Consider the following 26,904-nt stretch of genomic DNA (forward strand, 5'->3'; position numbering starts at 1 on the left):
GCATTATAAATCCCTCAAGCAGTTGTGCTGTGTGTTACTCTGCCATATTATTTGATATAGGTAGCTTTCTTAAAAGTGCTCTTTTCCCCTTATGTGAGATTCATGCATATTTAAAACCATTATCTGCTTTGTTTTTGGGGTGTTACAACAGGTTTGGAATGAGCCGTAGATCCCCCGCTTCCATTGACAGGCAGAGCACGCAAACAGATACGGGTGGTAGCGGCAAATCCACACCCAGCTGGCAAAGAAGTGAGGATAGTATCGCTGACCAGATGGGTAGGTAATTAATTTTTTACAATGAGCAAGTGGTGGTAACGACAAGGTGACTTTGGCAATACATTTTTCCAGGCAGAGGGAGAACCCTCTCAAGCACTGTTTTCAGTGTCTGTGAAAGTTGACCTTGTTCATCAGGATGAATAATTAGATCCTGAGTAAATACGAGCTTCTGTGTCCTTGAGACCCGTGGATATCACCTGTGGAAGAACTGACATGATTGTGGGACTAAATCTACCTTAATGCTCTTACCCTGGCACACTCTGTCCTTTTTAGAAGTGGTTGGGTAGACACACTTATTAATTTCTCTTGCTATTGAGGGCTTGTTTGACCTCACATGCACTCCCCAGTTGCTTGGCTTAGTTTAATTTTTTCCTTAGTTTGTCTGAAGTGCCTGTGATGCTCCCTTTCAAAAGGTGCTATATAAATGCAAATTGATTGTTTGATCGTCGAAGCTGTAAAAATACCATGTGCAAAATGGAAAAAATGCAATTAAAGTTTAAATAGTGAAATAAATCTATAGCTTGGTAGAATCGCTTTCCACCAGTGTATACATTTTCATTGCACTTGGCAATTAAGTTGTCAGCTGAGGGAATGTATTAACTACATAAAACAGCTGGGTACTGAGGATTTGCATTGTTAAGCCTTCATTTGGAGTTTCTGCACATAGACCTTTTCCCTACAGCCATGACTTGACTTAAGTGTATATCACTCAGTAGACACCAGTAGAAATTTTGTCCTGTCCACGAACAGTGCTGATCCAACACGATGAGCATGGTCAAGATTGCTAGATTTTTTGCCCCGAACTTTGTTACCGTAACTTAAACAGTACTGTGTTTTTCCATTCTTGCCTCTATACACGATGGTTTTACTGTGTCACAGCTCTTTACTTTTTCTATGTAAATGGACTAATATTGAATGCAGAATAGCATTCAGTGAGTTCAGCAAGAGTTTGGTAAGAGAAAATGAGATCTTTAGATTCTGGAGATGTACTTTGCTCCAGGACCGTCAGGACATCACTGAGCTGTGCCTCCTTATTGAAGCCATCTGTCAGTCCCTCCCTCACAACTCCCCATTCACTATTTCTCACATAAAAAGCTGTGATTATACTGATCTGCAGTTCTCATTTTGACAGAATGATTTTTAATCGCATATGTTTTGATACTGTTGTGATGGTAACGACACATGTAAAACTGATCTTTTGCTCAGCATTACTTTTGCAGACCAACAGTTGTGTGTTGGTGCTGGCACTGAACAGACCTGCCAGCAAATTCTGTTCTGGAATGTCAGATGTCACCATATTAGCAAAATAAATAAATAAGCCTAAAAAGAGCAGGAAAAATTGTGTGGCAGAAAAGATGGCTCCAACTTTTGTCAAAGGCAGAGAAATGCATACTGACATATAATCCTGTATTTTATCTCTTGTGTATTGTCCTGCATTCAGAGAGTCCCAGCTGGAAGCAACGTCTCTGACTGGAGACTTTATTGCCAGTCTGGTGAATCTAGGTAAAAGGTTGGTTCACTGCCAAATAAGCACATTTCCATTTGAGATATTCTGTCTCAAGGTAAATAAGTAAGTAGGGCACGAGGTGCAGTCAGTCCACACGCACGCAATTCTTCCTGGCCCAGGCCTAGCTACAGAAGACTTATGTAGTTTGTGCACCTACACTGCTTGTTATCACTTGCCAAGGGGAATCAAGGGAGTTTGGTTAAGAAGCGAGTTATGCTGCAGATCAAGATTAACAAACCATAGCTGTGTTGGGGAAAGTTTTTACAGAACGGCTGGCTACCATGGGTATTATTGACTATTTGATGTTCATAAGCACATATACCACTCAAAAGCTGCATTTTAGAAGTGCAGAATATTCCATACCTTAGGAGAGAAGATCCATGTAAAGAAATACAACTAAGAAAGATTCTTTTTAAATACTGACTTTTGGCTCTGAGAAGGCAAATAACTACTTGAGAGGCTCTGTCTGAACATCTTCTAAACCTCCATAGTTATGTCCTAGGAAAAAAATGAGCTTAATTGGCATAGAGCACTCTTAGGGGTGTCCACATAAGATGGCTGACTGGTTGGAACTCAGTCCACCAGTACCTGGTTTGGTTTAATAAGTCCTCCTTTCTTTTGTAGAGCTATGCAGTCTCCACATTCACAGCCATCAATTTGTAAGGGAATGTTGTGTTTTCTACAGATATTTCCTCTATTTCTTCAATTAAAAAGTATATACTTAGCTTACCTCAAGAAAATGTATGATACTTGTATTGGAGAAAAATGTATGCATTTAAGTGATCACTGTAGACTTTTGCTCTTAATGTCCTGCCTTGCGTAGAGTACTACTTAAGGAAGGCTGGATCTTAAGAATTTTTTAAATCTCTTATCCTCAGACAATGTGCATATAGAGATACCATGTCTACATGTCTATATACTGTGATAGCAAATATTCCTCTGTTTTAATGTTGTGATCCAGCCCTTTTAGACAATTAGGGCATGATGCTTTTCAGGTTGTTCTGATAAAAGCCAGGGTGGTGTCTGCTGATTTTTCATGAAGTGTTACTGATTTACGCCAGGCAGGAATGAGCCCTCACTTACTCACCTGTGTTTTGTCATGATAAACGTTTTTCATTTGGAATGAATTTCTTGCTAGGTACCCAAAGTTCTTGGCTTATAGTAGTAGTAGGGACAAATTGCAGTGTAAATTTAGTTTACACATTTTCTTAGTTTGTTACACCGCATACACTCTTCAGTATTTGTATGCTATATTGCAGAACCAACATGTCATCTCCCAGCAGTATCAAAAGTACTGCCATCCTTCAGAGAAAGTCCCAGTGGAAGACTGATGAGACAGGATCCTGTGGTTCACTTATCTCCAAATAAGCAGGGTCATGTAAGTTACTTTAAAAAAAAAAAAAATTATTTGATGTTTTACTCCTGCTCCTGGGAAAATAAGCCTGTCAGCTCTTGATACAGAAAGTGTTGTTCAAAGTTATATTTGGAGTGTCAGTTAAAAAACAACAAAAACCAAACAAAAAACCCCCACAAAACTCAAACATTCCCTACTTAGAATATGGAGGAAGCAGCAGAGCAGATCTGTTATTTTCTGCATCATACAGAAGCTAAGCACAGCCTTTTAAAGTATTTCTTAGTTAACAAATTTTTGTTGCCAGTCGAACAGCAATTTTTCATCTGTTATCTTGTTATAAATAGAGGGTTTCTAGGAGTTTTGGTTACACTTACAATAAGTTTCCTTTGCAAATCCATAGCTATTCTTAGACCTCACGTGTGAAACTTTACAAATATATATGGCAAGACTCAGAAAGCTGCTGCTTTGAAATAGGATCATGATCATCTTGCTTTCACTTTTGCTTTTGTATTTTCTCAACTTTCCTCATCTAGTGTAACTTTCATTTCCTTTAAGTATAACCTATCTTGCACCCTTTTGGAAGAGTTTTTCTGAAAGGTCTGCTGGAATCCTGCTGAAGAGAATCTTTCTTGCTTTATTTGTACATTTAATTTCTACATGGAAAACTGTGTCTGTCTTTTTCCACAGAGTTAGATACGCACACCTTTTTGGTGACTGCCAGTTCCTGATTCATGCAGTAACGTTCATTAAGTTAGAAATGTCTTGAAAATCATTTAAGTCACTAGAATTAAAAAAAAAAAAAAAAAAAACACACACACACACCTCAGACTGTTGTCCACTATACCAAATCATTTGTTTCTTTATTAAATTGTACAACTAGCTAAAATAGAGTTGTGCTGCCTGATTATGCTGAGAGTATCAATTGCATTTATTTAGGTGCAAGAAATAGTCTTTCATTGTTTGCTGTTTGTTCTTTGCTCCTGCTTACGAGCATTTTTTTTCAAAACAATTGGCCCTCTTGCTTTTAGGTTATTAGTTCATAACAACACACCTTTTTATTAAAAAAAATATAAAAATAAAGTCATACTCTTGGGAGCACAGACTATTTTTTTATTTGGCTTGACCTCTTTTCCAGAACACATAGCAGTGTAATATAAGTCATTAACTTGCATTCAAAATGTCACACTGGAAGTCCTCATGCTTGTGTTCTTCTCACTTAGTCATTGTTAATGTTCATTATGTAGACAGATGGATGGGGGAGTGATACAGTCCCTAGTGAAGAACAGTAGCTCTTTGACTGGAGATACCTAGGAGTTCAGATCAGCTTATTTAATATTCCCACTGTTTTTCTGTCAATTCTTGCTCTAGTATATTGAGAAATCTAGGATGACAAGGTTTTTTACTCTGGGTATATCCATTCTCTATTTTCCCACTTTTCCAATGAAAATGGAAGCTATCAGACAGAATACCTCATCTTTGATATTTGGCCTGGATCTCTGCCCCTATCTGAGTTGTGTTTGCTTAACCTCCTTGTGCAAACATTACAGATTATATAGATGATCAGCACATCAATAAATTGTTCAGATGGGAACTAAAGTCAAGAAATTCAGAGGGATATAAATACTTCAAAGGTAGATCACAAAATAATGATGGGTGAATGGCAAGAATTTCTCTCTGTAATGAGTTATTCCACAAATGGCCCCTTTAGAATTGAAGACTCAGTTTTTTCAGTTTCTTCATAGCAGCTGGCTCTCACCAATGACAGAATGCATAGGTCAGCTAGACACTGGGATGCTCTGATGGGACAATTTCAGAGCATTACATTAAAGCTTCTTTTCTTGCAATTCTGTTGTCTTAGAAGATGATTTCAGCAGTTAAATGATATTTCAGTAGTCATTTGCAAAGGACGCTTCTGTTGAGGAGGAAATGCACATAATACAAAAGAGTAAGAAGAACAGTTGGTGTTTTACTCTGCTTTAAACTTTTGATAGGTGTTTGGATTCTTAAAATAACATACACTTTCTGTGCATTAGTTGAGTTTCATGTTCTAAATGTTGGTCTCTTAAAAATTGGAATGTATCAAGTATACTGGTTATAAACCAAGTTGAAGCCTGCACAACTCATGTTGAAATAGAAACAGCTGATTTCCTTTGGGCTGTGCTGAGCAGAACTGTACTTGAAAGCAAATGGTGTAAAATATTTGGGGACAAAATGTGAATAACTCTAGCTTTCTCTGAATAGTTAAGACATGGCTTCCAAATCCTTATGAAAGTGTTTTTATGTGGACCCAGAACAGTGCACTGAATTGGGATGAAAATTTTGGAGTTTAAGGTAGTCTCCTCAAAGTGTCCATCCTGTACCTCAAAGTAGAGATCCTATTGCGCAGTGGTGACTTTTGTCACCCTTTTCTCCTCTTCTTCCTACCCCCATTGCTATAATTCTGAAATAAACCTACAGGTGTGTTTTTGGATTTTTTTTTTTTTCTGTAGTCTGACAGCCACTACTCCAGCCATTCCAGCAGCAATACTCTCTCCAGCAATGCCTCCAGTGCTCACAGTGATGAGAAGTGGTATGACAGTGGAGAGCGCACTGAATCGGAGCTGAACAGCTACAACTACCTTCAAGGAACTTCTGCTGACAGTGGCATAGATACCACTTCCTACGGACCTAGCCATGGCAGCACTGCCTCTCTGGGAACAGCAACATCTCCCCGGACAGGGCTAACAAAGGAGAAAGTGGCGCCACTGTGGCACAGCTCCAGTGAAGTGGTCTCCATTGCAGACAGGACATTAGAAAAAGAGAGCCACATAGACCGAAAGGCTGAGTCTTCGCTGAGTCTGGATATTCACAGCAAGAGTCAACCAGCCTCTAGTCCTCTAACAAGAGAGAACAGTGCTTATAGTCTTAGTGATGCTGTCTCACACACAAGGTAAGTTGGACCTGTTAGGAGATTGACCCCTCTGCACTGATTTTCCCTTTCTCGCTTTTTAGCCTATCAAAAGTGACAAGTGGGTGTTGAGGAAAGGTTTATACGTGTTTTAACCAGTGGTTTGAAAGATCTCAGTATGTAGCATGCTTGAAAATTAAGGCTACCTTCGGTCTTTCCATCTACTGCTGCATATAATGCTGAAGATCTTCAAGGACAACATTTCCTTCTACTGCTATTAAACTAACATAAGCCTTTTGTATGTTGTGTTTATAAGGAATAACTTGCAAGTACTGCTGTTCATAGACTGATCTCCTTTCTGATAAGCCTATTTTAATTACACTGTTTGATGCAGGATTCTTTATTAATCTTAGAAGTAGGTGTGTAAGATGTTTCGCATTCCCCTTCCTCCCGCCCCATCTTTTTGTTTAGAAATCTGCTAGGAATCGGTATGATCAAATACTGAGAGCAAGCTGCTGGGAGTAGAAGTTGTCGGGAGTGCTGGCATATACATTTCAATACATACTCTGCAGTCTGTGGGTATGACATATTAGTCACCTTCCCTCTTTCCCTTCATTTTGCCATTTGTAAAAATGCAGATAGCAAGTACGGATATAAATATCTATAAATACTTGAACACCTTAGACAAAAGATACTCACTCACTTTCACTTATATATATATTATATAGATGATCAGCACATCAATAAATTGTTCGGATGGGAACTAAAGTCAAGAAATTCAGAGGGATATAAATACTTCAAAGGTAGATCACAAAATAATGATGGGTGAATGGCAAGAATTTCTCTCTGTAATGAGTTATTCCACAAATGCCTCCTTTAGAATATAGAAATACTTGAACACCTTAGACAAAAGATACTCACTCACTTTCACTTACTTTGCAAGTTAAGCAGAGTTGTTAGATGCAGAAAATATTTTAGACCATTTTCCTAATCCGTTTTCCAAAATGTATTCAGTATGCTTTTCGAAAAGTACTCATACCATATCATAGTTTAAAAAAAAAACAAAAAAAACAAACCTCTTAAACCTCTTTTAGGAAGCTATGTGACCACCTTAATTTAGTGGCCTTGCAGAGGCCGACTTTTGCATTTTTATTGCTAAGACATCTGTTTTGAGTGTGCAGCTACAATACCTACAGGCTGAAAGTCTGAAGCATTTTTTGCTCAACTTTTTGAGCAGAGCTACATCTAGGCAAGGCTAGATGTTTATCAGTCAGCTTAACAGCTCCTGATACAGTAGCTGCAAATAGAGGTTGTCATAGAGACTGTAATGCAGTGAACTGTCTCCTTGTGCTTTGTCATGATAATTTTATCTAAGATTCTGTTATTGGTGGTCTAGTTCTGGTTTTCTGTCTCTTTAGGCCATTTTAGGCACGAAAGTTAGTATTCAGTTGCTTGGAGTCTGGTGTTTCTGGTAGGTATGGATACGTCAAGAACTCGAGCAAGTCTATAGAAAATGCTATGCACAAGAATTTGGTTAGAATTTAGGCTACCTTGATATATATGCCCCATTATTGGAGGTAAAAATCCATGTGGTGGTGATCTACAGTGCTATAGCTTTTATTTTAAGACAGGCATGTTTATATGCATTTTTTTTGGTATTCATTAGAATTCCCCAAATGCCCTGCAGTACTTGTCTGAATGAAATGTTGTCTCATGTAACTGGCAGCTGTTGTAAATGTGAGAATCTTGCAAAAAATGCTGATTGTGATGAAGTCAATAGCATTTCAATTTGGAAGGATTTTTTTGGAAAGGACTAAAAGAAGCTTGGAGAAATTGTGTATAACTATTGGAAGCTTTATTTCAGAGGTGTGCCTAATGGGAATGATATGTGTGTACATTTGAGGTTCCGGTTTCCACTTTTCTGGTCACCAAATTAGGGTTAATTCATCTGCAAGAGCAAAAAAGCCAGGAAAACTTAGTAAAAAGAAACATGGTATCTTCACAGGGCAGATGCACTCTGGCACCTCTCATCTTTATCCTTCAGGAATGTACTTTGCAACTTGGTTGCAGGCTTAGTCTAAGATGTTGTCTTATTAATAATTTATTATATGATAACATTATGTCTCCAAACATGGTTTGTTCTCTGGTTTATTTGGCTTACTCTAAGTGTTACTTCTCTAATGATACTGAAATGGTTTATTTCTCTACATGTTTTTTCAGACTGTTGTTGAACTTTCCAGATAAAGGTTCTCTAGGTTTTCTGCTAAATACAACAGTTTTGTTCTGTTTCATTTGAAAATAGATTTAAAAAAAGCAGTTCTTTACAAAGAAGAGCAGTAGTAGCAATCTGTAGAACACATGGGACATGGTACTTGGGGAAAACTGCGATCTTTGCACCCACATCACTTATTCTGGAGGAGAAAAGACAGACTGAATTGTATTCCTTCTCTGTAATTTTTGAATACTAGAGGATGTGTCTGATACCTCAGAATAATGGAAAGGCACAGTTGAGGCTAAAAAGCTTTCACTGTTTCTCATGTCATTCTCAATTGGTGGTTGCACACTCAACAGCCTGGCTGACCTGAGGAGAGCCTAGCTCCAGCCCTCTGCGCCCAGCTCTCCATCACTCTTTCTGTTATGTAGGCACAAGAGCTGGTTCAGGGAGCTGATCAAGCTGGAAAATGAAGCTTAAAAAAAAGTTGTTGGTGGTTTGGGGTTTTTTTGTTTTTGCTTTTTCCCTCCAGTTAATCAGTCCCCCTGTCCCATTGACTTTGCAGCCTCCCAAATAGTTAGGCTGACCCAACAGGAGGGGCAGCAGGGGGCAAGGGAAGGAGGCGAGGGCAGGTTAAACTGACACTTCAAAAATGTAACCACAGCTTTATGTTTCAAAAAAAGTGACAGAGGGGAGAGTAAAAGATGACTCTGAACAAGCTGCTTTTAGTGAGAAATGAACAGCTTAATTGTTGTGTTTCTCCATCAGTTTCTAAATTGTTATCCTTCATTACTTCTCACTTTTTACCTTTTGCCTGTGGATGCCACAACGTCTGTAACATCTTTAGAGTTGGGATTTTAAGCAAGAAGAAAAGCAGTTTAGCCCTAAAAAGAACTTAGTGACAAAAGAAAAGAAAATAACCACAAATTAGAGTGTTTGTGTCTTTAGAAGACAGTAGCAATAATTAGTGTTCGGATCATTTGATGGTGCATAAAAGAACTTGTACCTGAGAATTGGTAGCACAGTGTAAATTATAGTGATTAACTTTTACAGCAGTGCTTCTGGCTGGGTTTTATTTTTCTTCTCCACCCCCATTCCCAAAGTCCTTCCTGATGATTGTGCAGATTTCTCATAGCATCCCAAAAGAATTGCATTATGTAGGGCAGTAATTATACAGAATCATTATAGCTGAATATCATTAAATGAAGCCATATGCGCTGACGGCATGAATTTCCTAGGGAAAAAAAATCAAACTTTCATTTCCACCTTAACAACAATATGGTTTCTTATGGTCCTCTCTTATCAAAACCTAAAGGAAAAGCACTGATATTTCCAATCTAATATATTTTTAATTACTTGTAATATTTTTAATATACTTAATGATTGTGAAATACTTTTATGAATGGCTCATATGAAATTCTTCTTGTAGATTGTCATGTAGTATCTGGGGGTTTTTTTATTCTTCTTGTAGATTTGGGGGGGGGGGATCGGGGGGGTTGATTTTTTTGTTTTGTTTTGTAATTTATTCTTTGCTGTCTCCATAATCAAACTGGGAGGTGGGGGACCAACAGTGGCAAAAAAGCTCTCTCTATCCTGAGAACGTGAGGACTGAATTCCTTTCAGATGCAATCAAGCTAGTCTAGGAGTCTGTTGTAGTAGCAGGAATCCTCTCCCTCCTTCCTGGGGTTGAATCCTGCAGTACCTTGCCATTGCTACCATAGTGCTGCAGCTCCTGCTTAGTTTACCTAGCATTTATCCAAAGCCTTTTGCTCTCCAAAAATACTCCCAGTTAACAAGAGTATCTCTTTATCTGTCAGTGTGGTATTGACTTGCTTATGTTAATCTGTAGGGTAAAAAAGCGTCAGTCATATCCACAGTTCAGCACGTAGTTCCTGGAGCAGCAGAATATCCTCCCAAAATACTATATTGGAAAACTACAGCTCAATATACCCGATATGCTTTAATAAAAGCACATTAAAAACTGTATGCTAATTTTCTTGCCCATCTGCCCTGGCTGCCCTTGGCATATATTATACATAATATATATTACAATAAATAGCATAATATGTAATGTTCATATAATAAAATATGTATAATATGCAATATATAATATGCAATACAATAAATATTGCAATAAATATATATTACCTATCATTTATATTATTATAATATGTGTAATAATAATAATAATGGTGAGAGAGAAAGCGATTCATTTTATACATTCGTTTTATCTAGAGCACTCTGAACATTGTTTGTTGCCCTCTTTCCTATAGCACCTGTGTGGTAATACTGAGGATCAAACACTTTCAACCTATCTAGGAATTATTAGTTTCTATCAAGAAATTATTCCTCAAAAATAGCAATTCCTTGAGAACTAACTGAATGGTATTAAAGAATTTTGGAATATACACCAAAACAAAAGACCTCTCCAGTGCTGGCATGTATTTGGGGGGAGGAGTAATTGAAGAAAATGTGTGGGGTTCTTTTCTTTTTAAGATGTACATCTTCCCCAGATCTTGGTGTGTTAATTTTGCAATAATGATGCCTCACAGATGGGCTGGTTTACTCAGCATGTGTAGGAGTTTTCTTTCTGCATTTAAAAAGAAGGGGGGTAGGGAGTTCCTCCCTCCTCCTAGATATTTTTTTTCTCTGCTTCCTTGGTATGAAATGTGTTTGCATCTATCACAAATAAAAAGGTTGTAATGTGTAGTGTCAGATATGTGAGACTGATGGAATCAACTGTAGGGGTCAGACTGGGAAAATATACTTTCATTATTTGCAGAGTAGGAGTAATGCTGCCTTTTTTACTAAAAGGCCTTTCAAATTTACATATTAAAGAAAAAAATCTTTAAAATCTGTATTATTGTGATTTGAGTTGTATACATCTGGGGAGATGCATCTTTCCTCTAATGTGAGGGACTGCACAGCCATTCCCATGTACATTACACGGAAATGTGGCCTGCAGGAGCCTGTGCTACTTGAGGTGGGAAGACTACAGTCCGCTTCAACGCCTCATTAAATCCACAGCACTTTGTTGTTGGGATTCATGGTGCTTAACTTTAGCCATCTGAAAATTAAAAACATCTAGTTGAAGATAATTTTTGAAGCTCCGTCTGTTGTCAATGGAGAGCAGGTCATAATTCTCCCTGTCTGAGACATCTAATTCAGCAGAAGGAGAATCACCTCCTAGCGATATTTTTCTCCCCACTGACTACAGCAGGAGCTAGACAAGTGGCATAGATTAGATAACTGACTTCTCATCTACATTTAGTCTTATAGCTTATTTTCACAGGTGGTGGCGTACATTTAACCTTAAATGCTTTCTGTAATTATTTCAGTAACAGAAAGAGACATGAAAATGCATTGTCTTATTAAAATATGAAAAGAGGATTGAAGAATTTGCTCTTAAACTAAGAATGAAGAGCTCATTCACTGACTTTATTCAGCTTTCCAGCTAATTTCTATTTCTCTGTCAGAAACTACTCTTTACCACAAAACTATCTTGAAACCATCTGTTTGAAATGCTTTCTTTGCAGCGTTGGATATAGGGAAAAATGTGTGTAAGTTCTATAGAGAACTGATAGAAAACTAGTCTCAAAAGATATGATATTTCAGTACTAAGTCTGTACATGAAGTTTTGCTGTAACTGTAGTTAGAGAAGCCGGACCTTTTAATGTGTGACAGTAGATATTGTCTTAAACCCTAATGTTCCTGGTATTATGCAAGTCACGAGAGATTTTCATATCAGCATAAATAAAAACGAGCTCCCTTCTAAAGCCCCCCTCCTTCTTCCATGCAATAAGCTGCAGTGAGTCACCCTGACTCTTAGCATTTTCTATCTAGGCAAATTATGGTACATATTGGAAACCTCAAAAATATCTCTCTTTCTGCAAGAGCCCATTTTGCAAATGGTAGCTCCTTTCAGGCAAAGTCCAAGAAGTCCTCTTCCCAAAGATGTATGGGTTTCTTCTTTGATTTGTTGTGACATCTTGAAGAGATGTTCCCTGTTGCTTAACTTCCTTCAAAATATATTGATTGCATGTTGTACAGCCAGGAATTCCAATGAGAAATTGGGCTTAAGTTCTTCTGTTAATTCAGCTGTAACCTCTTCTATTTCTTTTAAGCTGCTTAACCACTATATACCTTAGATTTCATGTCTGTAAAGGAAGAAGGTGATGTGTTCAGTCCTTAGAGGTTGCTTATGAATGTTTCATTATTTTATGAGAAGTTTTTAATAAAAGGAAGACCATTAAGATCAAAGTGGTTTTCTACTGTACATGCTATTGATAAGAGTAACATTTTGTGTTTCAGAGTTCTGCTTTAAAAATGGTTACGCAAGATGCCTACATATACATTTAAGGCAAGCTTTGTCTCTATGCTTCTTTCGCAGTACCATGAGCTCACGACACTCTGCCAGCCCTGTTGTTTTCACCAGTGCCAGAAGTTCACCTAAAGAGGAGCTTCATTCTGCTACTTCTCCACAGCTCGCACCTTCTTTCTCCTCCTCCTCCTCCTCATCTGGTCCTAGGACTTTCTACCCTCGCCAGGGTGCTACCAGCAAGTATCTGATTGGATGGAAAAAACCTGAAGGGACAATAAACTCAGTGGGGTTTATGGATACAAGAAAGTAAGAATGCATTTTGTTTTTCTTGTTTGGTTATTACCTTACGTGTAAAGAAACATTGAAATCTGTGACACTTCCCAGTATAGAAAAGCTCCAGGCTTTAATAGAATGCTTATTCTTCTGTAGGACTTAATCCCTAATCTAGAATTCTATAGTTAGGCTTAAATATTTGATAGATGACTAACCTTACTCTCCAATAATTTATCTAAGTTTTTCCAGAGAGCTGTACGGATTTCAACGCTATTAAATTTTATAGAATCTTTCTGTGGGAATTCTTAAATGTGACTCAAAATGTTATTTGAGCAAACATAAAAAATCTTCTTAACACAGAGGGCACGTTTTTCCTTAGGCCTCTTATCTGTGTATTGGTACTGTGCATGCTGTAAATGAGCTCTGTGTCACAGTGTTGCCTCAGCTAGATTGCTGCCAGTGTCCAGCCAAATGAAATTAAAGCAAGCTAAGGTATCTCTGCATTACACTGGGTAACCATCTCTTCTGGAACGGAAATAGAGCAAACACTTTTTAGTAAAACTATTGTGCCTGTAAGTCTAGCATGACTTTGGAAAGGAGGTGGTTGGGAGAGTCCATTTCGAAATAATTTCTTCAACTGTTCATGGCTTTTATTGGGTTAAATATGGTTTTCCTAGATGATGCCAATAACTGATCATCAAAAGGAGGTGCTGAATATTTGTGAAAGCTGCATTTAAAAAAAAAAAAAGAAAAGACAGCTAAAAGAATTGGGAAACTTGGTGATTTGTTCCTTTGGGGTTCATTTAAGAAGTTTGTTCTTTTGGTTTTGTACTGAACATACATTAATAGATTCAGTCTTTTATTAGGAACAACTTTTACGTGTATTGCAAGTAGATGCTTTTAACAAATGTATTCCTTCAACAAGTATTCATTAACATGAGTGTCTGCTGTATTATGCAAGACTCTTTCCCTCTCTATGCCCCCACCTCAGTTTCCTCTAAGAAAATCTTGAGGATGCCATAATTCTTGTTTCATTCATGCCTCCTGCCCCAGGGCTTTTGAGACCTGAATGTGTCTGTTCCGTTTCATTTAAGACGTCACCAGAGTGATGGCAGTGAAATGGCCCACCCTCGGCTGCGTGCCTCAGCGAGAGATCTACGAGCATCACCAAAACGAGCATCTAAGCCCACTGTTGAAGAGGAGCTGAAGAAATTGATAGATCTTGATAGCCCAACACCTGAATCCCAAAAGAATTTTAAGGTATGTTGAAGAGAGAGTCTGTCGTCCGGGTAGCTCTTGTCACAGTGAAAACTGAGAACACCCAAAGAGCAATGGACAGATCCTCTTCTGATATAAGTCACGCTTCTGTTGGTACAAAGTAGAACTATGTAAACCTATACTTTACGAGAAATTGACTCCTCTGATTTTGTTGCTGCCCAGGCATATCACTAATACAGCAGAGGGCTTCACAATTTGGAAAAGGGTGAAAGCTATGAAGTTTTAAGATTTCTATGTAGAAAATACTGAATTCTTTCAAAGCAGTCAAAGCTGAAGTTTTCTTTCTTAATCAACTTTCTCAATAGTTTACATTGTTGGACAAAGTGTTTCTCAGAGTGTATTTTTTCCATTCCCATACATTACAGGAAGATAAAATGCAAGACATGAGCGTTCTCTGAATGCTCATCATGGACAAAAAGTCATGTGTTTGCCATAAATATATCTGCTGGAGGAATATATTTAGGGAACAGCTTCATTATTCCAGGCACTGCAATATTATGGCAGTTTTGTGTGCAAATTTGTAGAGACTAACATACCTAATTGCAAAGAACATTTAGGACTGCTGGCTTATGGGGGAAAAAAATGAGATTGTCTTATGCATTTGAATTGTTCTGCCTCTCTGATTACAGCACTAAACAGTGATGTGTTGACAGAATTGAACCTCCTTGTAATAAGCCTGCCTTCATGCCTCTCTGATTGTGTTACTGCACAAGGGTCAAGAATGCTTCCTGAACTTAAACAGATATTTATTCTGTATAAATATCAGTTTAAAAGCATTTCCTAAGGTTTTATCATGTGTATAAAAATTTAAAAGTTTATATAAAAATTTAAAAAAACCCATCATTTTCAAGAGAATGTCTTGATTTGTGTAGTCACTGTGTACCAAGTCAGTGCTTAACAGCTCAGACTCATCACCTGGAGCCCAAACAGTTTCCACAGCAACCACACAGAAGAGAGAGCTTGCAACTTGTTTCTCTGCTTGTGAAAATCCAAAGAGGCTTATTAAAACTTGTAAGTGCTAGGTTCCATATACAGATTATTTTAGATACTACCTTTGAGGCTGGAGGAAAAAAAATATTGTCCATGGCAATAGGTTCTTTGGAATTTTTTTTGTTTGGGGGTCTGAGGGTTGGGTTTGGGGGGTGGGGGGGTTGGTTGGTTGCGGTTCTTTTGCTTGTAGTGGTTCTGTGAGAGGAGTGAGACATGGGTGATGGGAACATCTCCTGTGGGTTATTTCATGCAAGACAGTTGTTCTCATTCCAAAAAATTCTGTCCCATACTCTGTCCCATTTAAAGAGTTGACCTGAAGACCATGAACAGTGTGTATTTTCCCATTTGTTGTTGTTCTGCTTTGGGGACAGTCAGTGACTCTAACAAGTATGTTGGCTCAGGCTATGCTCTGATAAATCTCAGCAAGTTACTACCATCCTATCACACCAATAAATCAAATATTGTTCTGACGTTCTAGGCTGCAGTTTTATGTGCCTTTTTATCATCTTTTCTGTGTTCCTGTCTCTTTACCTGCTTCTAACGCATTATATCTTACCAGATAAGTCACTCTTCTTGTTCTCTCCTCTCTGATTGCTGTGTATCAGAAGGCAATTCCTGCTCATATTGCCTCTCCTCCGTCAGATGTTCGTATCTGTGCTGCCTTTTAGTTGAAAGGTCTGGTATTAATTGCTGGTTCCAGTTCTTAATTCTTGGATAGACTTTGAATTCTTTAAGTAAACTATAGGGCCCTCAAGTAAACAGTGCATGGCTTGGTAGCTTTCTTTTCCTTCTCCTGTGTCAAGATGACTACTGTGAGTTTCTAGTGGGTCATGACGTGAACCTGCTGGCTAAGCTTTTAAATTTCACAAGAAAAAGGTAGCTTGATTCTTAGTGTAATGTAGTGACAGCTGTGTTCCTAAAGTTGTTGTTTCTCTAGTGTTGAGCGTGTATGCAAGGTTCGTATTGTGATAGGCATAAGTTCTATCATGAGGGAGTAGTTGACATAATAGAAAGTTAGCGTGGAACATGGTTTCCCTTTCCTTCGTTGCTTTTGGTGATAGCAGTTTTTTTTTTTTTTTAATAATCTTAATTGTTTCTGATCATTAATCCATAAAAAGCAAAACCTGCAGCAAATTTTATTAAAGGTTTTAATGGTTTTGGCAAAAAATATTCTGGCAGATTGTCTTCTGCTGTAGGGTACCAATAGTCCCTCCTCCACACTCTTCTCCCACCTTCTTATGTGGGTTTTGATCACAGGAATAGAATACCGTCTGTTTAAACTTTTTTCCCCTTTTTCTGAGAAGAGAGAAGTATTTTTCCATGCAAATGAGCGACTCTTTATGATGCTTAATCACTCTTTCTCTGGAAATTGAATTATCTCTTTAAGTTTGCTTATGGAGCAAATAAGGTTGATGAGGTCTGTCTTTCTGTTGGACAGTATTCAGTAGAAGCTTTCAGACCAGATTTCAACCAAACTGGAAATGTAGGTGTCTCAAAGATGGTTATATTGCCACAGGTTTCAAGACAGTTAGTGGCTGGTAGAGGAAAGAATGGGTTCATCTGCTGATGGGAGTATCCCTGCTGATATGCCTTGTTGGTAGCAACTCAGTGGCACAAGACAGAGTGCACATAGTTCTGGATTAAACACAGCATTGCTTTCTCTCCTGTGGGTCATGGAGGAAGCTGGGACTATGATGGATATAGAATGCAAGTTCTCTTAGTCATGGCACAAGTTGTTTAATTTTTATTCAGAACATTCTGAAGAATTCAAGGGGTAGTGGCAGTTCCTAGTGGTTCAGTGATAGGAGACTCTTAGTTGGCATTTGCTGGTGCTCTGCCTGTGGGAAGACAGTCTCCCCAGGCAAGAGGGAGACCTCCACTTTAAGTAGCATTCAGTTTGTTTTTGACAACTTTATCTGTGTTATCTAGTTCTAATGTCTTTTTTTAGTTTCTTTCTCTTTCTGAAAAAAATACAATGTTAACACCTGCTTTCTTATGAAAAAATGGTTTTAAGAAACCAGTTCAACACAGACTTCAAAAGTTGCTGTATTGATTTTTTTTGTTTTTGTTTTTTGTTTTTCGTTTGAATGTGTAGTCACACACTCTGTCCTGTCAGTCTCCATTTCCTAGCACTCCTACCACAAGGCGTGCCTTGCAAAGGACTTTGTCAGATGAGAGTATTTACAGTGGTCAAAGGGACCACTTCTTCACCTCACGAGCCTCGCTCTTGGACCAAGCCATGCCAAATGATGTCCTATTCACCAGCACATACCCTTCTCTCCCAAAGTCGCTGCCCTTACGGAGACCATCGTATACTTTAGGAATGAAATCACTACATGGTAAGTGTATTTCCAGTGTCATTCCCATTTTCAGAGGACTTCATAGTGATTATTTTAAGGGAAAATGTTTGTTACAGCAATTAGTACTTCCATCTTGATTTTGCTAAAATAAGAGGAATCAAGTCATCTGAAAATAGAAAATAAAAAAGGACTTTTTTTCTTTCCCCCCCTCGCTTCAGTGGGTTTAAGATAGCATGATTTATCATGCAGTTACCTTATGGAGGGAGCACAAAAATTTGCCTCACTAGTTGTTAGTTTTCACCACTCCCTCCAGGAGTCATCAGGGCTAGCTGGACCAAAGGGAAAATAATGTATGCCTGGTCATGAACCACTGACTACTTCAGGTGTCAGTTGCTTTAACCTGGGTTTATGGGAACAAAATACTATTAAAAAAAGAATGGTATAAAAGTGGATAAATGCAAGTGGACATTTGGATGTACAGCTGTGCTAGATACAGCCTCTATTGCACCAACAGTTTTTAAATTCAGTTCCTTACCTTATCCATCACGATACTTGAGGTTTTTTTTTTAAATTTAATCACATGCAACTCCACAAGGAAAAATTACATGGTAAATTTGTCAAGAAGGCACTCAGACTGACCCCATTAGTTTACTGAAAAGTCTCAATAAGAATATCCGATAGGTTGTGTATTACTGCATGTGAATTTCTCAATTGGTAAGAATGGGGAGTTTCGCAGTTTCCCACTGTGCCTCAAAATTGAATGCGTACTGTATGCTTTCCAAAAATGGAACTAGATGTCACAGTGTGAGACTGATCAGTCAGATGCTTTCTGGAGAAGTACCTATCGGTTCTGGTCCATTCACATTTTAAGAAGAAAATGCGACACTGTCAGTAGGTTCAGCTCATTATGGTAGGCCCTAAGCATTGTCTGTACTTAAATACATAGGACACATCTTCCCGTGCTGAAGTGTGCTGAAGAAATCTATTGTAGATTGTCTTCATCTGCGTGTGATCACTGGACATCAGTTATCAGTGTTGAACTTGATATTGTCATGAGCAGTTGTTCTATGTAAAATGTCTTTTGCTAAGAATTAGAAAATCAAGATCACGTCAGTCCTTCTTTCCATAGGTAGAAGAATAATTTTGCAGACTCAGTTACACTTGTAACTGACTGGTGGATTTGACTTCTGAGGGTTTTGGGTCAGAAGATTAATGATATCATCTGAGTAGAAAAGAAGAAAGCAGCACTCGGTCTCTTTTTGTTTAGAAGCTCGTATTTCCCCCAAAAAAAGAAAAGAAAAAAAAAGCTTGCTTTTGTCATATTCTCTTCCACACCAAACCGACTACTCTTTCTAGTGCATAAGCTTTATACATTTGTCAACAAAATAGGATTTTCAATTTTCTGTAAAATGTAGGCCTCTGTGATAAAAGGACCAGCTATTTGAGTGACACATGAATTGTCTGCCATCTACTTGCCTTTGCTGAGAGGAGGTTTAAGTAGAACTGGGTATTTAATACTGCAAGTATTTGTTGACTTCCAGCTATTCAGAATTCTTTGAACACAAAGATCTTAATAAAGAGCTGCCCTTCCAGAGCACCTTCATTTGGTGTGAGCAAGCAAAACATTGCGCTAAAAGCATTCTTATTTACTAATCTGTCTTAATTAACAGTCCAACTTACACTTCTCAGATATAACTTTTCAAATGGTTGGTTCTTTTTATTTTAATTCTGCGTATAACTTCAATAATGGTAAGTGTCTTTATATTAAGGCCTTCCCAAATACCTGTTTGGGGGAGGGGAAGGCCTGTGTTTTCCATAATGCAGGAATCCGCAGTGCTTCAGATTCAGCTCGACTTAGGTTTAGAAGAGCCAAACTCAAAAAATAAAAAAATTAGAAAAAAATAAATCCAAGATTTTTTGGCAAAGCAAGTGAATGTAGTGTAGGTTTTCAAATTTTTGTTTCCCAGGCAGAAATATTATTTAGCTAGAGTTACTGGAAAGAAATTATCAGTGACTTTAATGTCAGTTCCAGTACTCTTGCAGGGCTGTTATCAAAAATTGAATATTTAAGAAAAGGACATTCAAAATGGTTGTTCTAAGAAATGCACAAAAAGTATTGTTAAATGGAACAGGCTAGCAAAAGAGAAGTAAAAACAAGCAATGCAAGTAGCAACGTTTGCCTTACAGTGGGCTTGTCCTGCCCCCATGCACTTTTCACATTCACCATAACCTCCTTCTTTCCCTCTTGCCCACTTGTATTCTTCGCTGTACCCTTCCTCTGTGCAGCTTCCTCCCATGCGCCCAGCCCATCTTCTCACTCTTACAGCTGTAGTTCTTCTAACTACGAGTGTTTCACTATTCCTTTATCCCCGACTACTAGAAGGCAAGAGGAAGCAGGTTGTTATTGCTGCTGAGCTTTCATGTGCGCTGACTGATCAGGCACTACATGTTTGTTCATTGTCCAGCCAATAAACTGAATAAAGTAGATAACCATTGTGCTCAGTTTGCCCTTTCCCCTTCCCTTTCAGTAGTAGCAATAATTTAAATGTTTCACTTTCCTAAGAGCTATTTTTTTCAAAAATTAAAGGAACTTTATATTTTTATATTCTTCTCTCAAATTTGCCAATGTTTTTTCCATCGGATGCCATGTACCAGTTTATGAATGGGTGTGGTATTTTTCAGTGAAGGTTAAGAGGCTTAGTTAAACTGCTGGGGGATGTGCAACGGTGTTGGAAGTAGTTTGAGAAGAATCATCTTGTTCTAGTTTATCTTAGTAGGCCTAAATCTGCTCCCATTGGTTTAGGAGGCTGTAAAGAGAGAAAGAACCACAATCTTGAATTTGTCACGTGGGCAAGTAAGTACCATGCAGAACCCTGCAAAGTCTCTTCAGCTTGTGAAAGGGCTGGAGTCATTGGATATAAGAGTTTACCCAGTCCTGAGGAGAGGCAGATGTTGGTTTTTGTAGTGTTAAGCTGCAAAGGTTCAGGCAGATTAGGAAGGACCTGAATGTCCTGGTGAGATGCACTATATTGGAAAACTGGCTTGTAACATAGTGTATCTGGTCAACTCCAGCTGATCAAACATCTCACTGAGTTGTTCTGCTTCCAAAAATCCTACCCTAGAAAAATTAAAAATAGGAATGCTTTAGTATTAAGAAAGGAACATTTTCTTTGCACCTTATTATTTGTTCTGCATTATTCTAGGAGAGTTCTCTGCCTCAGACAGCTCCCTCACAGACATCCAGGAGCAAAGACGGCAGCCCATGCCAGACCCTGGTCTTATGCCCTTGCCTGATTCTGCCTCTGATCTGGACTGGTCAAACTTGGTGGATGCTGCCAAAGCCTTTGAAGGTGAGTTTTCAGAAAATAATGCTTGGAAAGCTGGTCTTTCTGTATGGTCTTTCGCTAAGGATTGTTTTTTAATTCTGTCTCCTGCCTTTGTTTTTACTGCTGTTATTTCTGCTTGGTGTGAAGCTTAAGCTATTTTAAAGCAGCAACTCAAGTCTCAACAGCCTAGTACTTTGTTTGCATTTAATATTCAGATGCCATTTCTTCATACTAGAATCACTGTGCTACATTTTGGCCAAATCCCTGTGAAACTGGCTACTTCCATTTAATGTAAACCAGTCACAGAGATCACAGCTAGCATGGAAAAACATCTGGCACAAAAGTGCAAAGCGAAGCCAAGTAGCAGGGGAAAAAGCATATGAACACGCTAATGGCTGCTTATTGCACTAGCAAGAAGTTTCTATGCTGCAGCCGAAGTGTACTGCCAAGGTAATTTGGAAAATATGCCTTGTTGGCATGTACTTTTCCATTGCTGTTCCTTCCCCTTCCATATCCAAATACATCGGCTTGCCCATAAGTGTCATTTCATCCTATGGCACTTTCCATCTCTTTGACACTTAATAAACTAAAGAGAACTGTAAACCACTTAGATGCATTTGAATTTAAAATAAAATACTCTTCAGCCCAAAGGGAGCTTACCTTACAGTTATTATAATCTGATGGAAAATTCTTCTAGGTGCATTAAACAGAAGTGCATTTTCCTAATATCTGCATAAGTGTTGTACTACCTTCATAAAGTTTTTTCCACTGATCCTTGCTCTTTTGGATATTTATTCTACATGGTACAGGAAGGCTGTGAAGTAACTTGCTGTCTGTTGCTTCCTTGGCTGTTCTCTGGTGGTAGCTATATGAGTCAAGACAGTGCATGTCTAAGCTAGTGTTCAAGACGTGTATACTCTGCTCTATTGCTGTAGGAGTTTGTAGGGTCAGCACGAACAGCATTTCTGTTTCAAAGGTCTCCCTCTTTTTTTGCTGGATTTATTTGACTCTCCTCATCAACCTGAATTCTTCACTTTTGCAGGCCCCAAACTCACTTGTGTTTCTCTTCAAAAGTGGGAACAAAGTCAGTGTATAGAAAGTAACAAACTGACAGCTCAGATCAAGAAAAGCTGCAGCAATGTGTTGGCAGCTTCATCTCACTGCTGCAAAAATTTCTTCAAATTTGCCTCAGAAGAGAACAGCTATATGATGTCAGTGTAATTCCAGTCTGTAGCCTCTGCCTGGGTGCCAGCAGGAGCAGACAGCTACCAAGCAATGTAAATAATTCTAAATAATTCTGGCTTGTGATTCTGGAGACCTCTCCTCTACACAGTTGGTTGGTGTCTTCAGCACAAGCCTCTGGAGTTATAACCAGCTGCAAACAGCTGGCACAAAACTTGCCTAGATTTCTGAGCTGCCCCAACCTCTGGTATTCTGCTTCAAAGAAAGAGAGGAGCAGGAAAGATTCCATCACAACTAAGGCATGTTAATTTTAGCTATAGTGAAAGCACAGAATAAAACATTTGCCAAGCAGGAAAAGACAATATTGTTCTATTTCCAGTGAATGGCCAGCAGCTGCTGAGGAAAAGAGATGTTAATTTATTAATGTAAAAATGTTTATGTTGCTGTTTGCACTATGAAACTCCAGAGGTGGTGGGGTGGGGGTCAGCTACAGTCACTCTATATGTAATAGTGATTTAGAGGTGTGTTAAAGCATAAATGAGCAGTTGTAAGACCAAAAAAAAAAAAAAGTATAGACACAAGGCACAGAAGAAATTTCACATCTCAATCTGAAAACATGTTGTATAAATGCACAAGGAAAAATTTCTGGTTCTGAAAAATGACACTGGTCAGTTCACTTTCCACATGTAAATTGTGCACAGTGAACTTTTCTTTCCTCAAGATAAAGAGATGCTTTATGGAGTGAAGGAAGCTAAGTACAGATACTGAGTTATTGGGTAGTGTCACGCAGTGGTACCCAGGGAGTTCTGCACAGCACTTGTTGATCCAGCTTGGTTTCTTGCCTGTCTTGGAACCGTCCTTGGGTCAACGCTGCTGACACTGCTGCTGTATCTCTGCTTTGCGCGCTCTAGCTTCTCCCTTCCAGGAGAGCTTGTTAGCCTGTGGGTGACACAGGATCTGCATGATCATGCAGTGCTCTACCACAGCTAATACGTACACATTGAATCCAATACAGTGGACAACCTGATACAAATACTTTGTATGCCAGTTTACTTCTGTCAAATGTCATAATCTTATGTTGAGACAGAATGCTTAGATTGCTTTGAGATCCTGCGGTGTAGCTATTATGCTGTCCATGAACAAATCATCATTACAGTTTTTATTGCTTTTCTGTGTATGTGTGTCTCCAGTTCAGCGAGCTTCATTCTTTGCTGCTACTGATGAAAACCACAGACCTGTGAGCGCTGCCTCCTGTAGCGATCAGGCTGAGGACCAGCTTACTGCACAGATAAAGCCTTATACAGGGTACGTAAATGTATCAGATAGGTAGGTTTTCTCAACTAGAAATTGGAGAAAAGAGCAGAAACATCTTTCTTTCAAAGCCATCCCTAGCCCTCACAGGAGACCCCTTTTCACAAATTTTCTTGAAGAACCTGGGAAATGAAAACAGAAGAGTCATAAGTACTGTTTAACCTCTGTGCAAGTTTTTTTTTGTTTGTCAGAGATGTTTGAGTGTGTCCAAGGCTATGGTATTACAGGCACATATAATAAGCAGAAGTAGAGAGAAACCAAGTGATGGCATGACCCCAATTACTAATGTGTTACATTCGTTCTGTTGATTAATCTGCTGCACTTGTTACATGTTCTGTTCTTCTTAGGTATTTTTTGTCAGGGTTGTGAATTCATAATATTCCTTAGCACGCACGTACACAAAGCTATTTGGTATAGATAAGGCTGTTAGATATGCTATTTGAAGACAGCAAATCCTGTCAATACCTACTTTTGTTTCCTGCTCTCAACAGTAAAGAATCTCCTCCAACTCTCGCCTCTAAAGTGGACCAACTGGAAGGTTTACTGAAGATGCTGCAAGAGGATTTAAGGAAGGTAAACATTCAATCTACGGAAATTCTGTAAGGCATATATTTTTAGTGCTGACAATTGATACTAATTGTGTAATCCTGGTTTGCCATGCCTGAGTGTATAACAGTCTCATCCTTCTGTGAGGAAAAAACATTTCTTTACTACTTTTATCAGGCCGTAGCTTCAATTATGCAAGGCTAGGGTGGAGTGTCTAAATTTTAGGCCTCTGACTCCTGCTTAGATTGGGAGAGTGATTCAGAGCACTTCCACTCCTAATTCAGGCAACTGTGTGAGAAACCTGAAGTTGCATATGAATATTTCCTGCTGATGTCGAAAGGTCTGCAGTATCATCTAAAGGTACGATTTCTACTATGGAAACTTTCTCTACTAGGCTGATGCCTGCTTGATGCAGGGAAGATCTGCTGTGGTCAAATGAAAAATCTCTTGTGTGGCGAAACATTTACAGAAAAGTTTCCTATCTCCATTTAGTTAACTATCAGCCATTGAACATACAGAAGACACCATGAATAGTTTTATTTCATCCCTTGGGGAGCCAGCTTCTGTGTGAGAATTTAATACAGAGAAATCCTATTCATTCAAGCCAAAAATAGGGGATGAAATGTCACAAATGTCCCAATAGTATAAAATGTGTGTTAATGCACATAAAAATCTTATAAAGGATGAGGCTTATAGTCTGTAAGAGATTCTTACCTATTGGTATAGGTAGGATGCGTCGTCTAGAATTATAACTAAGATCTGTATTTTTTCTTCATGCCTAAGGAAAAAGAGGACAAAGCCAGTCTTCAGGCTGAAGTACAACATTTGCGGGAAGACAACTTGCGGTTACAGGAGGAATCCCAGAATGCAACTGAGAAACTGAAGAAATTCACCGAATGGGTTTTCAACACAATTGATATGAACTGACAACAGTGTATGGGGAAGCAAACTATCCGTTATGAATATTATTAGTGGGACTTAAGCTTTAATGCCACCTTAATCATGACATGTGAAAGTATAGTCAGAGCACTTCCCTGTCCTTCATCCTCCAATAACTCTTTTTTGCATCTCTGCGTGCACTCAGAACAATTGCAGATCAACAATCAATGTCTGCCTTTTGTAGAAAAACAAAAAGTAAATAATTTTAAAAAGGTAAAATAAAAGTTTAACTGCTAAAATGTGAATGTCTATTTTTTGCACATTGTCTCTTTACCTGTTATGTACAAATTGATTTGGAGGCTGGATCAGGTTTGCTGTTCCATCTGCCTCTACTTCCATTAATCCTTTTCTCTCTTTTTCAGGTAATCTGCTTTTCCTTGCAGCTTTGGCAAATATTATGACATCTAGAAAATTAGAAAGAAATGTTTATTTTACTGCTTTTCTTACATTGTTTTCTGAAGTATGCCACAGACAAGGGGATGTAATGCAATGTTTTAGGTGTCTCTTTAGCAATTTGCGCTTGATTGCTAGTGCTACCTTCCCATACGTTACAGAGAACATGTGTCCATAGTGTATGGTACAGTACAACCAGCATCATAATATTTGGAGAGAGACTAGAGACTTGAGCCGTGGGTAAGGCATATTATTACACATGTATTGCATTAGCATTTCTGGTTGCCGTTGTTTCCTGTGGAAACAATGGCTGCAAGTAAGTTTACGAACAACAAAACTAGGCATGCTGCAGTTCATACCGTATCAGGCTGGCTGAGAGATACTGAGTACTGTTGCTGTACTGCTTCAGTACAGTCCCCTACCCTTCCAGGGGAATCTGTTACTTGCATATATGCAGAAGACTTTGGCTGAAGTTGTAAAGAGAAAGATTTTTTTTTTTTCCCCGTCGAACCCTGTGTTTCCTGGAAAATCTACATAAACCATCTCAGTGCGCCTGCCTTCCCATTTCATTTCTCTGGACTTCTCAGATCATAACAGATTTGAGAAATGTTTATTAATCTTGTGTTTTGTTGTGTGAGAGGTCTTATAAATCCTTTAGTGTCACAAACAGAGGAATAGATAAAGGTGAAACTAGAGAAATTTATTTTTTTTCAAAGTAATGGAATAGGATTGGAGCTCTGAAATCCCAAATTCCCAGTGACATTGTCTAGCATGAGATTTCCCAACCTGCCAGGTACCAGGAAAGTTAATTTCTTCTTCTTTGAAGGAAAAACTAACTTGCCGCAACATATCACCTCTCCAGAACACCTCCTGGTGTCAGAACGCAACTGTTGGGCACTGCAGCCTGCACAGGCATCCAACCATGCAGCATGCTGAGAAAGCTTTCCTGCTCACTTCTTAGTATGCAGTCACTACCTTAATAAACATTGCCTTGCATAAGGTGCAGTATATTTGGGGGTTAATTTCAAGAGCATCCTCTCCCTCCCTTTTGCCATGCTCTCAAATAAACAAAATAAAATCATCAGGCATGGTCTTGCCACAGAAACTTCAAATCAATCTCTTCAAATCCCTTTTTCATGCTCTCTAATCGTGCTCCACCCAAGTACACACTACACTTCAAGCTCAACTTCATTTGTGATGCTAATCCCCATGGAATTCTTCTCTGATGTTTTGTCATGGAAATGGATCTCTTTGGGACTATTTCTGGAGTGCTTTTGTAAAGGTTTAGAATGTTCTGGGTTTTTTAATGACTTGTATGAAGGAGATTTATATAATGCCTGATATTATTTGTAAATGGGAAATATTGCTAACATCTCTGAGCATCCTGAAGTCTTGCTTATTCTCTTTTATTTTTAAGTTTGTTTTGGTTTTTATTTTATTTCAAAAAAATATTTTGGGACTTGGGGCAGACTATTTATTAGAGTTTTGCAACAGAGTTCTTGTATGATGCCGCTCAAGGCTACTTGTAAAATTCTGACAATAAAACTCATTTTAAAGGCTCTTCTAAACCATTTTCTTGTGGTTTTATTGAGTTTGTTGTTTAAAACTTTCCACTGTTCCCATTTCTTCTCATTTTCTCCCTGTATCACTTTCCTCAGTGCTTTGCGATTGAAGAGCTTCAGTCTCTTAGTTTTCTTCTTTTTATCCCTTTGAAGGCCATCGCTTGGTGTTTACATACACGCTACATCCCTTGACACTTTTGCTTGTGTCAGTGCACAAGTCTATTCTTCCCCCATTTACACTACTCCT

General features: G+C 38.5%; 1 protein-coding gene across 10 annotated transcripts in view; it reads left to right on the plus strand.

Moving 5' to 3' along the window:
• SIPA1L1 (signal induced proliferation associated 1 like 1) overlaps positions 1–26,663 on the plus strand; it is a 224,841-nt gene extending 198,178 nt beyond the window's left edge. For 9 of the 10 annotated variants that reach the window (XM_064512535.1, XM_064512536.1, XM_064512532.1 and 6 more), the window contains 10 exons: positions 152–276; positions 3,043–3,161; positions 5,627–6,066; positions 12,627–12,863; positions 13,925–14,090; positions 17,194–17,437; positions 20,602–20,748; positions 23,097–23,211; positions 23,709–23,790; positions 24,547–26,663. In XM_064512535.1, the coding sequence (XP_064368605.1) occupies positions 152–276; positions 3,043–3,161; positions 5,627–6,066; positions 12,627–12,863; positions 13,925–14,090; positions 17,194–17,437; positions 20,602–20,748; positions 23,097–23,211; positions 23,709–23,790; positions 24,547–24,690 (1,819 nt within the window). In that variant the 3' untranslated portion in view covers positions 24,691–26,663. The remainder of the gene's footprint in view (positions 1–151; positions 277–3,042; positions 3,162–5,626; positions 6,067–12,626; positions 12,864–13,924; positions 14,091–17,193; positions 17,438–20,601; positions 20,749–23,096; positions 23,212–23,708; positions 23,791–24,546) is intronic. The other variant, XM_064512542.1, reaches the window with a different exon arrangement.
• The last annotated feature ends 241 nt before the right edge of the window (positions 26,664–26,904 follow it).

This window comes from Dromaius novaehollandiae, chromosome 5 (assembly GCF_036370855.1).
Source record: "Dromaius novaehollandiae isolate bDroNov1 chromosome 5, bDroNov1.hap1, whole genome shotgun sequence".
In the NCBI taxonomy this organism is placed as follows: Eukaryota; Metazoa; Chordata; class Aves; order Casuariiformes; family Dromaiidae; genus Dromaius; species Dromaius novaehollandiae.